Here is a 15999-nt window from a genome sequence, read left to right on the forward strand (position 1 = left end):
AAAAAAATGTAAAAATTATTATTTTGATTATCAAAACTAGTGCTTGTAATTTATCAAAAAAAAAAAAATAGTGCTTGTTTTTAAGCACAAAAGTTTGCTACTTCAGAAATGCAGCTTTTGTTGATTCCACTAAATAAAACTCCAACAATTTTTGTCTCGAATACATATATTCTAATCTCAATAACATGATATAGGGTATCTTTACAGAAAAATGATTTGGTAGCAGTAAATATATTATGTAAGATCAAACAAAAACAAAAAGTGAACTCTCTCTTTAGTTCAACTAAAATGATTCTAGCTACAATGTAATAACAATAATTAATCCCCTCAAGAAACACCCGAAAATCCGTTTTCTGCTTCTTCTTCGAAAGTACTAAATGCTGAAACCGACGAACCAGTTTCGCATTGCTCACTATTAACAGATTTCGACGTTGAACCGCATTCAGAAACGCAATCCGCATCTAAAGCCGGCGGTTTCGATCTTGAAGTTTTCGAGTTGGAACCGTCTTTTGATTTCTTTCGCCTTGTTTTCTTGGGAACATCGGGCGGGTTTGATGATGATGAATCGTTCCCTTGGAGTTGATCCTTATATCTTGAACTCGATTTGCCGTCGGCTAAATCCTTGGCTGCGTTTCTTGATGATCTTCTTGATTGTTTAGGCTTGTCTATAGTCGGTGATTCGCCGCCCATTGCTCTTTCTGATGATGATTGTCTTCTTGATGATTTTGGCAATTCTGGTAAGTCTTTGTCTATGCCTCTTGACCTTGATCCTCTTCGACTTGATGAATCTATATGCACATTTCAATATAACAATCTAAATTATTACAATCATATATTGTTTATGTTTCTCGGTAACGGAAACGAAAACAAAAATGGATACGGAAATGGAAAAACAAATTTTTTCGAAATATAATAATTTTTTTTTGAAGAAAACGTGCAAGAGGTTTGATTTCATCTAATAGTTTCAACAATCCACAACACAACAGTAACAACTTATATAGCACGGAAATGAAAATGTCGAAATCGAAATTACTAAAGTGAAAACAGAAAAATATATTCTTATATAAGATTAAAAAGATTTACAATTACTGAACTATAGATTTTTATATAATAGTTATTATTGTTAGTGAACTTGAATTCTTATATCAACAACACATGTTACTATAGCAATTCAAGCAAATAATTATTTGTAGTAACTAAAAATTATATGATTATCCATTTTTTTCATTGCCACAAACAATTATTCACTTGATTCCTATGTTAATTTTGCATTGATGTAAAAATAAAAGTTCAATTATCAAATGTAACAAATTGAACTATGGTAACCGCCATATAAAGAATCTATAGTTCAATAATCGTAGAAATTTTAAATCTCACATATAATAATAAATACAGAAGTTCAAGATTATAAACAAAGAGTTTCAGTGTTCTAAAAATGTGTTCGAAAATAAAAATCAAACACCAAAACATGAAAACCGAGAAGTTTCCGTGTAATATAAACAACAGCTGAACCAAACGTGCCTATAGCAAGCAATGCAAGAAATAAATTGTGAATACCTTCAGAAGTCCATGTAATTGGATTGTCCTCTTTGATCGGTTCCCCATTAGCATTTAAAGGAGAAGATGAAAATCCACCATTTGGAGCTTTAAACTCATTCATCTTCATTCAAACAAAAATCATACTCTTTCAGATCCAATTTTTCATTTATTTTCCATCAATAAATTTTAGTACTAGAATAAAAATAATTTAAAAAAATACCCAGCTTGGTGAAGTCACTGAAGGACCATCCCATCCAATATGGGCTACATGCTTTACATCTGTAGGGAACCCTATTTGCATTTCAGGCTCTTTCTCATTATCTGCAACATTTTCTATACTAATTAAAACATGAAACAATTAATTGTATTATTTCAACCGGTGGCGAAATCAGAGCGGGGCAAGGTTTGAAGGCCGTCCCAACTCAGTTCCGAGATATTTGAATTCGATTGGTATCGAATTAAGGAGAATCAAATAATTTATATTTTAAAATAAACCAAACGATATATCATCCGACCGAAAAAAGAGTCAAATAAGATAATGTCGTCTAGTCTAAACAATAGCTTGAACGACGTATAGTTCGATCAAAAATAAAATTCCGCCCCACTCGAATAAAATTTATGATTCCACCACTGATTTCAACCAAAATATTGCAAGAATGTAGAAAAGAAAAAATCGTACCAAATATTTGAGATATGTATCTTAGACCTTTTAAAAGGCCCTTCATCTTGTTGTTTGACATTGCAATAAATAAAATATTTATCTCTCTCTCTCTATATATAAAAATGTAAGCTTTTTATATTTGCTTTTCTTGAATTGCCCTTTATATGTGAGTGGAATAATTCATAAACTGAACTTCAATTCTGAAAAAAAAAACACAAAAATTAATGGTTAGAAGCAATTTATATAATATTCAATACATTAAAAATAACAATAATAATAATAAAAAAGTTACCAACCAGTGCAGGTTTTAAACTCAAGCTGCATTTCTGATTTCTCAATTTGATTATAATAATATAATCAGTTTCTCGAATTCGTTCATTATTTTAAAAATTAGAAGATGAAAGTGAAAAATAATTGAACGAAAAACACATAAACTATAAGATCAAAAACATGCAAAATTAATGTTTTTGACAAATGTGTAAAGAGGGCGATGGTGAAGAGAAAAAAGAGATGAATTAGCAGAGAAATTGGTGTTTAAAGCAACACTTACGTTAATTTGATGGCTATTAATAAATAAAACCCAAAATTGGATCGAATTTATCGGTATGAAAGTGAAGAGGAAATTAAATGTTATAAATATTTATTTTTTAATTTGCTAAATATAGTAAAGCTTTTAACAGGTCTTAATCCAATCGTAAATGACAAGGTAAATTAAAAAATTTTGATGGCTCTGCTTACCAGTGGCACCATAAAATAACAAGGGAAATTAAAATTGGATTTATGTAATGTATAGTCCATCCATATATCTATTTTAGTTAGACTGTACCCCAGTGGCAGTAACGTTTATTTGTAACTTCCAAATTCTAGACTTAAAAGTTAAAACTCATATTTTTATGAAAGAAAAAAAATCTGTACGAAGTGGATGAGAATTTTTCATTTTTTTTATTAAGTTGGTGGATGTGCTGTAAAATTTAAGATAAGGTGCATCATGAGCAAACCTATATTGAACGTATAGTGAACATTGTCTATCTTATAAATTTACTTTATGTATAATAATATTAATTTAGATTTAATAATATAAATTTATCACTTTAAATTTTTAATTTTGCCCACCCTTTTTTTTTATCTATCGTTCTAAAATTTAAATTACATAGTTATTACTTTGTTTTTTTTATCCATTTTATGAAAAAAAAATACAAATTCACCGCTGAATGTAACGTGACATAACATAATTGATCATGATATAAACACAGGGTAATAAACTGTTAAATCGTAGGTTTAATTCCAGAAGGAATAATAATTCATCAGTCAATGTCGCCCACCACTTTTCAACTTCTTTTATCATTAAAGAGGAAAAGCGCTTGTGAAATGAATTGAGCTAACGATTTTAGGAGAATATTGCTCAACATTTGTACTATTTGATTTTGAACTATATCTCATTGGTTTTTATCCCTCAGTTTTGCACCATCTGCAATGGTCTTCATATTCAACCATATCATCACTCATTTTATCTAAGCAAGAAGTAGATGATGGTTACAAAATAATCCTATAAAATTGTTCCAATTCTGAAAGGCAATAATACAGCTGAATAGCTATCAATAAGCTATACTTTGAATTGTATATGCTTGGGGCAACGTTCTAAAATTGTAGAATCAAATCTTTTTACAAGGGCCAAAATTTTCCTTCTCAGCTAAGTAATATCCATAGGAACAAATCCGTCAAAACCCCCTAATATTATCAAAATAAAGTGTGGCAGGCAAGTTATCTTTTTGGCCTAATGGTAAAAAAAACCCAAACCTTTACGACTTTTTGCAATTATATTCAAACCTTTTAATTTTTGCAATAATATCCAAATTGCATTTTTTTGTTGCAATAATATCCAAATTGCATTTTTTATAGCAATAATAGTCAAATTGATGGCTAAACTTGTTGTTTTCAATTAAGATATTAGGCTATTATTATGTTTTGATGTATAATAATATAGTAAAAGTTCCAAAAAATGGCAAAAAACTTAAAAAAAATCACATAAAAAGTGCAATTTGGATATTATTGCAACAAAATAATGCAATTTGGATATTATTGCAAAAATTAAAAGGTTTGGATATAATTGCAACAAATTGTAAAGGTTTGGGGGTTTTTTGCCATTAAGCCTATCTTTTTTATTGATAACTTTAACTTGAGATAGAAATAAATACGGTTCATCTATATATATAATAAAGATTTAGTACCAAAAGTAAAAAGACAATATTCTCTATACTAAGAACATCCATAATAATTGTCATATAATTTTACAAATCAGTGCAAACAAAATTGAAAAATAAAACAAATTGATAATTAAATCAAGAAATTCATTAATTGTGTGCTCCTCATCATCAAGCTTTCAAACTGTCCATTCCAACACTAGCCTGCAAGAAGATGAAAATCAATACTTAGTAAATAAAAAGAAAAACTTCTGATTTTATGAACTCAAATTTATTAATATTTGTATAATCTTACTAAAAACTTGTGATTCTCTTCAAGAAGTGGTTTGAAGTTTGTGCAAAACTTCTCCATATCAGAATTAATATCACCTTTTCCACCTATTACATCCATGAACTTTTTCCTATCAGGAGCAAGCTTCAAGGCCACCTGCATTGTCAAAAATTTGCCGAGTACTACGTTTCAGCATTTTTTTGTGCTTTCATAAACGTTTCAACTCCGAAACGTTATATTTATAACTTATTTTTGTAAAAGTAATAATATTATTTCAACGTTTTCCGTTTACGTGCAAATGTAGATAAGTCCTACCGATGATTGTTACGGACTAGTCTCTCTATAAAAATGTAAATTGCTTACGGAGAAGGTAGAACTAGCAAGCCAGTTATGCCATTTCTTGAGGGTCTTATTGTAAGAATCAGAGCAAACTTGAGTCATAGTCCATTCAGGATGGTGCAAAAGGTTGATGAAAAGTTCAACCAAGAAGTCCATAGCCCTTGTTAACCAAAGTAGACCATTGGTGCAGCTAGATGAACTCTTTGCTGATTTTCCATTGATCTCTGATCTTACTATACTCTGCATCACATAGAATTCTGCTGTGTTGCTTGAATATTTGTTCTCCAATCTCTGCAATTGCACAATTGTTTGATTTTATTGTTATGATTTTGTGGGTATTGTCACTTGCTATTACACATTATGTTTTTCGAGAAAAAGTTCGTTCCGGTCCCTAAAGGTGTGGGTCGAAGTCAATTTAAGTCGCACTTTATCATTTTAATCAATTACGAACAATATTCTTTGATTTTAGGTGAATTGACCCTCAAATTGGGTCATCACCGGCCGTGCACATGTTTGCTTCTACAGTTTGAGTTTCAGGGCTAATTGAATTAAAATTAGAGCGTGTTGTCCTTAATTGGTTAACAAAAAAAGAAAGGCCATTGTGGTTCAGTAAACTTGTATATATATGGTTCAATTAGCTTACATTTAGTTATTTTAATCAATTAAAAAAAATACTCTTTATTGGTTGGTCAATTAAGGACAACATATCCATTTCAGGTTACTTGGTCCTTGAACTCATTCATTTCGTATAATTTTTGAGTTAATTGACCTAAAAATGGAGAGCATATATAGTTTTTAGTTGATTAAAATAATTAGGTGTGAGTTAATTGATCTCGACGCACAAATTCATGAACCGCGACGAACCTTTACTCATTGATTAACATTACTAGCTGAGTCAATTGACTCTGACAGACAAATTGATGAACAGCAACGACCCTTTGCTTTAATTTTTTACAATGCTATTTTATAATATTTCTTTCAAAAAGAATTTTTTTATAAATAAATCGGTAAATTTTCAGGTTCTAGTAGAAACTTCTTCTGGTAAATTTCTAAAATGTGAACGAAAAACAAAATGAATTGGAGAAAGTAAAAAAAGGAATGTCATACCGTAATGTTACCATTGATATCAGATTTGACAATGGACATGGATGATCCAAAGCTATCTGAAAATTACAATCAAAATAAACAATCATATATTCATTTTGTAGACAATTCAAAAAATAAAAATAAAATGTACCTAAGACAGGTAATATAGTTTTGCATAAATCCAAATAAGGTTTTGTTAAGATTTGTCCATCTTCAGACTTCACATGTTGAATTCCTTCTATTGACGCCGTGAAAACTGTTCCCTCCGCCATTCTTTGCATATACAAAATTTATTATTTAAAATTAGAAATTAAGAAAATAATCAAATGAAAAAGAACCTGTGGGAGGTGAGAGATCACAAGTTTTTTTAATTTTAGTGCTGACCATCAAATGATTGATCCGGATTTCTAGTTGGGAAAATGATAGATATAATTTATTTAAAATTTCAGTAGTTAGATCTTTCTTGTTAATGTCAAAACAGATCACAATTTTTACAAATTTTTTCATTTTAATCACGCAGTTTAAATTTTGTTATTTTCATGCACAAACTACCATTTTTTTCAAATTCATATACGGCGCTGAAGTGACACTACCCCAGGGAATTACACCAATAGAGCCGTGGCAGCTCAACATCGTGTGTGAATTAAAAAAAAGATAGTTTGTGCATGAAAATGACAAAATTTAAACTGCGTGATTAAAATAAGAAAATATATAAAGTTGGTAAATTTTTATGACATTTACCCTTAAAAGTATAATTGCATGTTATTTTCTTAATTATATTTTCTTCCTGTTAATTGTCACGTTATTTAATGATATTAAAAAGCTAAACTTCTTTGAATTTTTGAAAATCTATCTAAATTTTTTAAAGGTTTTTATTGATAATTAGGGTGGGGAGATCATTTGTGGAAAAAAAAAAATTAAACAAACGACCTAGCAGATTGATGCATCACATTTATACCATTTGAGCTATATCTCATCGGTAAAAAAAATTAAAGTTGTAAATATATTTTAATTTGGTCAATTAGCTGAAAATCTATCAAATTTTACAAAATCAACTTAATATTTTTAAAAATTGATTTATTCAAATCATTTGGCATCTTGATTAGTAATTTTTTTCTTTCCAATTTTAAAAAAGATCTACACATTCACTTGATATTATAGACATAATTAAATCAATTTTAACAAAATGCATAGATTTCTAGCGAATTTGTTAAATTGAAATAGATTTACACCTTTTATTTTTATTTTTTCAAAAATTCAAAAAAGTATTTTTTTTTATCACATACTTTATTTAAATCTAATTTTAGCGCCTTGTTTCCCGCAAAAATAGCGACTGAACCGCTGCTAAAATATGTCGGTAATTTTTGGCGGAAAATTTTCCGCTGAGTTAGTGACGGATTTCATTGCTAATCCATCGGAAAATTATAATGTGAGTTTCGACTCTCTTCCTTATTACGAAAATAGTGTTCAGTGGTTTCACATTGCAACACAATTTTTTTTTGTAAAAGATTATAATATAATTTGTAGTTGCTGAGTATTTAGGGATAAAAGGAAGAAGAAGATGATTGTTACTAAAATATAAGCAACGATCAATTTCTGGTCAGCATTAAACGGTCCATATTGATAAGAAATAAACGGCTTTTGAATTGTGGTGAAACAGTGTCAAGTGTGAAGGTCTAAGTGAGCTTTCTAGACCATTACCATAGTTGATCCTCGACTCAAACGTTAGGGGCATATATACCATTTTTCTCGTAAAAGTAATAGCAATTGTCAATTTCTAGTCAACAATAAATAGTCTACATTGACAAATAATAAATGGCTTCTGCATTTCGGTGAAATGGCGTTAAGTGAGAGGATCTACATGAACCTTTTTAAAAACGTTACGCACCTTTCATGAGGGCATAATTAATCCCCGGCCGAAACATTAGGTATGACCCTTTTTCCCTAAATAATATGCATCCTCTCTTTGCAAATGTTTTTGGTTCAGCTGTTGTTACTGCTGTGTGCTGTTTGAGTTAAAGAAAATTCGACAACCAACGACAACTCTTATGAAGTTACAGAAACTCCATATCGAAACTTCTATTCCTAATGTTAGATCAGTTCTCAAACAAGTTTATAGCAGATATTAGAGTATACAAAATGCTATTATTCACTACAAAACTGCTATAGTTTCCATAGCTATAGAACCATTCATGTTGAAAGCTTATACATTGTAAACATTTTCACTATGTGAGGAATTATAACACAATAAAATGAATAGAATTAGGGAGGGGCACTATACCTATGAGAAACAGTCTTTTTTATAACATTTTGGAGTCCTCCGCCAATAGCTCGTGTAGCCGATGGTGAAAAAGTTCAGTTGATAATTCTGTTGCGTACTTCACCGATAATTCTATGACAATTTAGCCTGCAAGTCGGAATAGCCATTCACTATTTTGTAAATCAAGACTATATAATATGTGTGACGTGTAGATAATCTCCCTCTGTTTCGTATGTTGCACGGAAATTTGTCGAGTCTTACGTTACAACATTTTCATTTCCGTTTTTTACGACGATTTTAAAACTCCAAAAGATTATATTTATGAGCCTATTCTTGAAAAAAAAAAATAGTACTATTTCGTTGTTTTCCGTTTTATTTTCATTTTAACTTTTCTGTTTGCGTGCACTAAAGGATAGAGGCTATATGTTTTCAAGAAACAAAAAATAAAGCCTACCTTGCTTAGGTATTTTTTATGGATCTTCAATGCATCCTTGCAGACTTTTCTAGCATCCAAATTTCCAATAATATCCCCCAATATCTGAAGAAAAAAGTTTGTTTGTAAGATAATTGCAAATACGATATGCATTTGCCTGCAGAGGGTGCAAGAAGTGAGAGAGTTCACCTGTACGACATCATCTAAACCCTTAGCTTCCTTTATAATTCGCTTGTTCCGGGCCTCGAGAACACTTGCAACAAGGAATATAGCAAGTGCACTGTTGTCCGAATATCCAGTTTTCACGTTGTCTCTCTCGAATTTGCCACACTGCTTTAATAGCTTGCTGTGTAACATAGGTAAACTCATATCTGCGGTGGAACTAGGCTCCTCGTACAAGGAGTAGATGTTCGGGTTGTATTCCATTGCAAACATCAGCTGCAATAGATCTATATAATCATTGTCTTAATATAATATTCACTGTAAACGGATGCAAAGTACACTTAAAAAATGAGTGCAAATATATATTTTTTACCAAAAGATCATCCAGGATTCGTTTTTATTTTGCTGAGATTTTGAACTCTTACAAACTATAAATTTCAATACTTATTTATACTAGGCTGTTTATGTCAATATCTTAAGCATAGTTCCTTTCATTTTATATTTCAGATAACCCTTTTTATGTACAAAAATAAATTTATGATTGCCTTGAAAATTATAACTTATAGACTCTGATCTTAAAAACAAGAAGTCAGGACATGAATCTTTCCTCAAAATATCAAGCAAAAGAACCCTGTAATGAACTTCTTAAGGGATTTCAATAATTACATAGATCCGTCTTCTTACCTCCCAAAGGTACAGTGCATCTGCAAAGGTGAACTCTCTTCGAAAAAGCACCATTAACATGCGTAATGCAAACAAATATTCGCCATCAAGCTCCTCTGCCAAATTAGGAAAGCATGTTTTTTAATTTATCGAAATGGCAAGGGCCACAATGGATACATGCAACTGAAGAGCAATGGTTGCTAAAGTATCTGTATCAAGCACAGCATAAGTTGTTATTTAGTGTATTCTACTCAATTCAAGCTTCCAGTTTACCCATGGTTCTTTTGAAAAATTCCTTTAATGACATAAATAATCAAAGAATATGAATTAAAGCCACAAGGTCCATAATGCCGACGATAACTAATCAAAATAAAGTCAATCAGTTAAAAATTCTAGGAAATAGAACAAATACCAAGGTGTTGATGAAGCTTTGGATCCACAGTTCTAATTACTTGTGAGAGCGTGCTCAGCTGAGTCTGCACCCCCATTGAATTTGCATCGGACCTGAAGTTTTCTCTCTGTTATGAAACAAAAGCAAGGGAACAGACAGAAATAGCATATGCTGTCAGTAGGATTAGTATGATGCGAGAAGATCTTGAGTTGGCATTTTTAAGAAACTTGTCAAACAGAAATGGGGAAATGAAAAAATTAATAGTGACCTGTGGACTCTAATTTTTTTCCGGAAACTCAGGACTCTAATTGAAATCCTGAATTTCTCACTTGGCGCAAAGTAGATGTTTGTAACATCTCATCATATATTAACAATGTTCATTTATGCACTACCTATCTACTACCTAGTTAAACATCCACTTCATCCAACTCAATTGTATTTTACCTGCGTCGCTTGACTATCCCAATTCCACATGCAATATTTAAGGCAAGTTTGAAGATTAAAATAACAGCAATTCATGTGTTTCATTTCATTATTGAAAGAAGGCAACTGATTCACTGAATTCTTGCATGTTTACAAATTTCTCCAATTATGTATAGATTTCATACCAGTTTCCGCATTGCACGATCAAAACACCAAAAACAATCTGCTTCATTTTCAACAAGAATTATCATTGGAGAACAAATATCATTCATTCCTGCACAAGATTATACATGTTCAATCATCAATATCACTTCAGTTCGACCGTAAATTCGTTCAAATGACAATAATTCACCTTGGACATAACCAATGTCATTATCCATCCATGCATAAATTGCAAGAACATCCCAAAGTTTTGCCTGATTAGTCTCACTCTCATAGAAGACCAATGTTCGATCTGTACGAATAACATCCAAACCTACAAGACATAAAATTCCCAAGCTCCGTCATATAGGAGATAGCACAGCACCTTAAAAGTAATAGAGGTTAATATTTTTCAAAAACTTATTTGGAAAAAATAGATGGCAATGCAAAGGAACAAAACCAGTACACTTTCTCTTCAGCAAATTCTCTCTAACTAGGGTGTGCAATATCCGGTCAAAACTGAAGTGACTGAATGAATCAAACCAAAAAATTTGATTTGTTTTTTATTTTAGGTGTTAAAAGACCAGTATATACACACACACACACACACATATTTAGTAAAGTGCCTAAATTTTCTCCATAAAGGTGTGGGTTTGAAGTCCATCACCTGTAGTTCTTTATGTTTTTTATTTTATTTTTCAAAGGTAGTTAAGTGCAAATAAAACAACTTTACAGCAGTGGGATTCAAATTGGGGTAAAGCAACAAGCCAACAAACATTTGTGTGCGCTCACCATCTCAACAAAGTAGATTTCTATAATCAAATATACAAAAGGTATTCCTTATAATAATTGATAGAAAAACCGAACTTAGCTGGTTTAAAAATGTTGGAAAAAAAAAAGATCAATTATGTTTTTTGTTCAGTGACTATATTAACAGATGCACAGTGCTATCTCTAACAAACAATATTTTAGTTACTAAAGCTTTGGCACCCAGGCAGAGTTTGTTTGCACAAAATGCAAGTTGTTCACTCGTACCTTGTTACAAAGCATAGATCAAATGGTGTGATCTAAATAATGAGCATATATCAAATTAGTTTGTGCCACAAACAAATTAAGTGCCATTTTAATCCGACGTGTGAGGTAAAGACATTTCCCAGTGTGGTTTTGCATGAAGAGTACCCATACCCCTGAAAGCTGATGCATGAAAATATAAAGTCCACTAAAAATAATAAAATGTTATGCACCACGTACATACCAATTTGATGTAACCCCAACATCCATTGCATCACTTTCTTGTCTGAAACAGCATTATTCAGATGCCCACCATGATTGTTTATAGAAGAATCCATTATGGGTTGGCCATCATCGGTGATGATGGGTGTTGTAATAAACTTTCCACTACCGATTATGGGAACCATACTCTGACATTCAGCTTTCCATCTGAAATACTGCTCCCTGAGATGCCAATAACAGAAACCACTCAGAAGGAAAACTACATAGATCAACCAATAAGTTTAGCAAAATCTGTTTATAATTTAAAAGGTGGTAGTATCAACATAGAAACTAGATACCAATGTGATTAACAAAAATCAAAATGAAGTCCTACAAGAGACATATTACAGACTTTAAGGTGATCTACAAGACATTTCACCTATACTCAAAACCATGGCCTATCTTAGAAAGCAACAGGCGCATACATGAACTAGACCAATAAACTGATCTCGGATAAAAAGAAACACATGCTTTTATGCGAGTGGGAGAGAAGATCCAGGGAACACCTTTTCATGTTTCATTCTTGTATTTCGAATGCCTTTGGCAGAACAAGCTTATAAGCGAGGAATAGCAGAATAAGACACAACAACACTAGACTACATACGCCAGCATAAATATTTTTGAAATATAGGGAAATGAAAAAAGTTGTTAAAGCATATATACATACATCAATACTCTTCTGTTCAGCATAACTATTAATAAAAAATAAATATTATGAGTGAAATGGAATAACAAGAATACTTGATACAAATGTCTTTAGTTTGCATAAAGGAACATAAGAACTTCTCACATAAAATTGATATCAAACGATGATAACCAACTTTGACGATCCCAATGCAGAACTGAAGAAATAAGTTCTGAAAGTTGTTTTTATGTTAGCACGTCTAAAAGTATCAGAAGGCTAGTAATATACAATATACACCTAACGGTACAGAATGTATCTTCCCATAATTTAAAAGCATTGCCTAAGGGTTATCTAGTGATACAAAACAAATAAAATTCACATATAAATGAAATTTGATAGAAAAATATAGGACGGTCAAAATTCATAGATTAATTCCTGAAGTATCCCCATAAGTCAAATGACTCAAATCACAATGCAATAAAAAACGTTACCTCCTCTGTTGCCTAAGCTGATTCCTTTCTTGGAATGTGCTATTAGGATCATAGCATCCTAACAAAAACTCCCACACTAATCCTTTAATTGCAGGATGAACACCCTAACATGAAAAACAAACTAAAAGCATAAATGTTCCACCTTCAATCTGCGAATTCTACCTTCAAAGGCACAGAAGAGCAAAAAATAACTACCAAAAACTGAACGTCTTCAGTTCTAAGCACAGCTCAAAGTCATCCTTAAAGATGAAGAAAATGATCGTTGGCAACTAAAAATAGCAAAATATATGTTGGATATGTGGAAACGGTTCAAGAGAGCAGTAACATCCATAAGCGTGTGTGCTTTACACAAAACCATAGTGCATTTGTAGACTCAAGGGTCAATTTTAATATTAAATCAAGGCAATAATAACAACAAAAAGAATACCCCTCTCTGGATTCGTCTAAGCACTATTGCTATATCCAAATGGCCATCTTCAGAAAATGCAGCATGCCATCTTCTTGCACTTAGAGTTTTTCCAGCCTGCAAAATAATTTTATAGACATGCGCTCAGTGCTATACCGCTACATGAATCACAATGAAACCATGCCGAGTATTACAAGCAGTCGGGCACAAATAACCAGAACCAAGTTTTTCAACCAAAAAAACGTTGCAAGACCCTTAACATTTTTGTCTTGTTTGATATGCTAGCTGGCCCAAAGATACTCTTGCCATCGGATATCCTTATAACTTTGAAATGCCAAATACTTCCAAATATGTTAGTTTTTAACCAAATAATGAAAAATATTTGTCTTCATTACGCCATCTAGTTAATTGATTAAAAGTCCAAATAGCAGAAGTACAAAAGGAATCAACTTCAAATAACTTGATCAACAACAAAAAGACATCAAATGTGTTTAAATTAAAGCATCATCTACATTCTACAATATGAAACCGAGTAAAAAAAAGGATCAAAACTTGGCGTATCAAAGTATATAAAGCGAAGCATACCCTAGGCTTAAAACGTGGCTTAGGAACGTCGGCTTGGCATTCGGGTCTAATAGGATAGAAAGCCTCCATATCATCTCCTCCTTCAGGTTTCTTGATAAAAATACTTGTTAATCCTTCACACCCAAACATTCAAACTACTTATCACTCCACTCACTGCATCAAAAATTTCATTAACTCAAAAAAATCAATACACAAGTAAGAAATTTCAATTCCAAACAAAACTATCCATTATGCAAATGTAAAAAACCATATATAAGATCAAATTACTAACAACCCTAAAGCATATTGAACATTCTCATTCAATCAATAAAATACAAAAAATGCAAGAATCGGAATTTGAAAATATAATGATGCCATTTACATCAACCGTAATCGTAATGATAGTGCAATAAACAAAATATCATCTTGGTTTACCTTATTCAAGAAATGACGCGTAGACTGATTCGAAATGGAGCTTTGGATTTCTGAAGAACAATAAATTTGCAGAAATTAAATTATTAAGACAAAAGCTCGTTGATTTCTTTTGAATGAAATCTTGTTAATGGCAGTAAAATGAGCATTGGACTACTTTTTTTGGCAGAATCATTCGTTATCAATTATCAAACCTTTTTATTTCGATAATAGTCCTTCAACTGTTCTTTTTTATCATCATGGTCTTTTTTTTTAAGAGCTAAGTTTTTTTTTTTTAAAGGTGGAAACTGACTCTTTAGAGTTTCATTTGTTAGTTTGTTAGTTACGGAGGTCTAGTTCGAACCCACAATCTTTAGATACATTTAGAGATGTTTTAGCCATTTAAATTAGGCCCACATTGACAAGAGCAAGTTCATGTTTCACATTTTGACTTAATGTTAATTTACCTCCTCAACTTATAAGCAAGGTAGCACGAAAACGGAAACAGGAAACGGAAATGACACGAAATAGACACAGAGAAACGACAAATTTTTAAAATGAAAGACATGAAACGTGGGGGAAACATGTAAATAAAAAAAAAATAGGGATATATTTATAATATTAAAACTTATAAAATATTATATATATATTAAATTTTATTTGTACATTTATGCCAATTAATAAAATAAATCAAATATAATTAAATCCAATAAAAATAAGAATAAGTTTTATTGTAAATAAAGTAAACAATAAAATTATGGATAATTGATTTAAAAAAATTATTGAGAACTTTTTAGATTTTTTTTAACTTTATAATTTTTATTTATTTATGTAAACGACTTGAAACGTTTGTTTATGAGTTTCTAAGAGTTTCCGGTTTCTAAAACGTTTCGGAAACAGGATACGCAACTTCGTCGAAGTTTCCGTGCTTCTTGGCTTATAAGCGATGGATTTGAACTTCATGGTTAACTTAGTACAAAACTTATTTTATTTATTTTATCAACTTGTCCCAACAATATGTACATTCCTTTAAATATCAATTTAGCCCTTAAATTTGTACGTCGTAATCAATTAACACCATTTTTTTTTATCAATTGACTCTTTTAACTTGACAATTTTTATCAATTAGATCATATTACTGTAATAAAAGGCTTCATTAATAAAAAAAATCAATTTACCCCTTAAACATATTATTAGTATGAATTCATCTAATATTCAATAAAAAATATTAGCGTAATATTTCTAAAAATAATTTATTTTTTACTTTATTTATCAAATAATATTTCTATAATATGTAGTAAAAAAATTAGTTATGAATAATTATGAATTACTAATATCTTATAAATTAATTATTTTTAAAATAGACTAGTTCATGATTAAGTAAAATTATTTTAATTGGGTATTGTTTTTATTTTATTTTAGGTTAATTTATACTAAATCAAGTTGAGGGATTTAATTGTAATTTATTTATTTCACTGAAATTTCTATATTTGACAGTCTGAAGGAGTGAATTGATAAAAAAATAATTTTTGGTGTTAAATGACCACATATTACAAATTCAAGGCGCAAACTAACCCCTTGTAAAATTAGTATTATAATGTGAACCACATGCGAGTTTAGTCAAGTGTAAAAATGAGACAAATTGATAAACATAAAAAAT

At 30.9% G+C, this 15999-nt stretch overlaps 3 protein-coding genes across 5 annotated transcripts; all 3 read right to left on the minus strand.

Moving 5' to 3' along the window:
- Positions 1 to 101: 101 nt before the first annotated feature.
- On the minus strand, positions 102 to 2677 carry LOC126655057 (CRIB domain-containing protein RIC7). Its single transcript, XM_050349062.2, has 5 exons — positions 2497 to 2677; positions 2219 to 2400; positions 1760 to 1860; positions 1558 to 1660; positions 102 to 788 (listed from the first exon to the last, which is right to left on the minus strand). Exons 2-5 carry the CDS (start codon positions 2277 to 2279, stop codon positions 328 to 330), a joined length of 726 nt encoding a protein of 241 aa, XP_050205019.1. The 5' UTR covers positions 2280 to 2400; positions 2497 to 2677; the 3' UTR covers positions 102 to 327.
- A 1757-nt stretch (positions 2678 to 4434) lies between these two features.
- LOC126656523 (glycolipid transfer protein 1-like) lies at positions 4435 to 6520 on the minus strand. Of its 2 annotated transcripts, none has more exons than XM_050351107.2 (5): positions 6436 to 6520; positions 6119 to 6174; positions 5036 to 5302; positions 4697 to 4828; positions 4435 to 4605 (listed from the first exon to the last, which is right to left on the minus strand). In XM_050351107.2, the coding sequence occupies exons 1-5, from the start codon at positions 6482 to 6484 to the stop codon at positions 4573 to 4575; spliced, it is 537 nt and encodes a 178-aa protein (XP_050207064.1). In that variant the 5' UTR covers positions 6485 to 6520; the 3' UTR covers positions 4435 to 4572. The 2 variants fall into 2 exon arrangements, with proteins under 2 accessions (XP_050207064.1, XP_050207063.1); XM_050351106.1 differs by lacking the exon at positions 6436 to 6520 and adding an exon at positions 6249 to 6429.
- Positions 6521 to 8242: 1722 nt separating this feature from the next.
- LOC126657758 (rab GTPase-activating protein 22) lies at positions 8243 to 14527 on the minus strand. 2 transcript variants are annotated; one of them, XM_050352523.2, is made up of 12 exons: positions 14364 to 14525; positions 13950 to 14102; positions 13386 to 13481; positions 12959 to 13062; positions 11826 to 12025; positions 10782 to 10904; positions 10615 to 10703; positions 10028 to 10133; positions 9637 to 9731; positions 8980 to 9228; positions 8812 to 8895; positions 8243 to 8504 (listed from the first exon to the last, which is right to left on the minus strand). In XM_050352523.2, the coding sequence occupies exons 2-12, from the start codon at positions 14076 to 14078 to the stop codon at positions 8490 to 8492; spliced, it is 1290 nt and encodes a 429-aa protein (XP_050208480.1). In that variant the 5' UTR covers positions 14079 to 14102; positions 14364 to 14525; the 3' UTR covers positions 8243 to 8489. The 2 variants fall into 2 exon arrangements, with proteins under 2 accessions (XP_050208480.1, XP_050208481.1); XM_050352524.2 differs by lacking the exons at positions 8243 to 8504; positions 8812 to 8895 and having other exon boundaries at positions 9118 to 9239; positions 14364 to 14527.
- Positions 14528 to 15999: the final 1472 nt, after the last annotated feature.

The sequence above is a fragment of the Mercurialis annua genome, linkage group LG7, assembly GCF_937616625.2.
Source record: "Mercurialis annua linkage group LG7, ddMerAnnu1.2, whole genome shotgun sequence".
In the NCBI taxonomy this organism is placed as follows: Eukaryota; Viridiplantae; Streptophyta; class Magnoliopsida; order Malpighiales; family Euphorbiaceae; genus Mercurialis; species Mercurialis annua.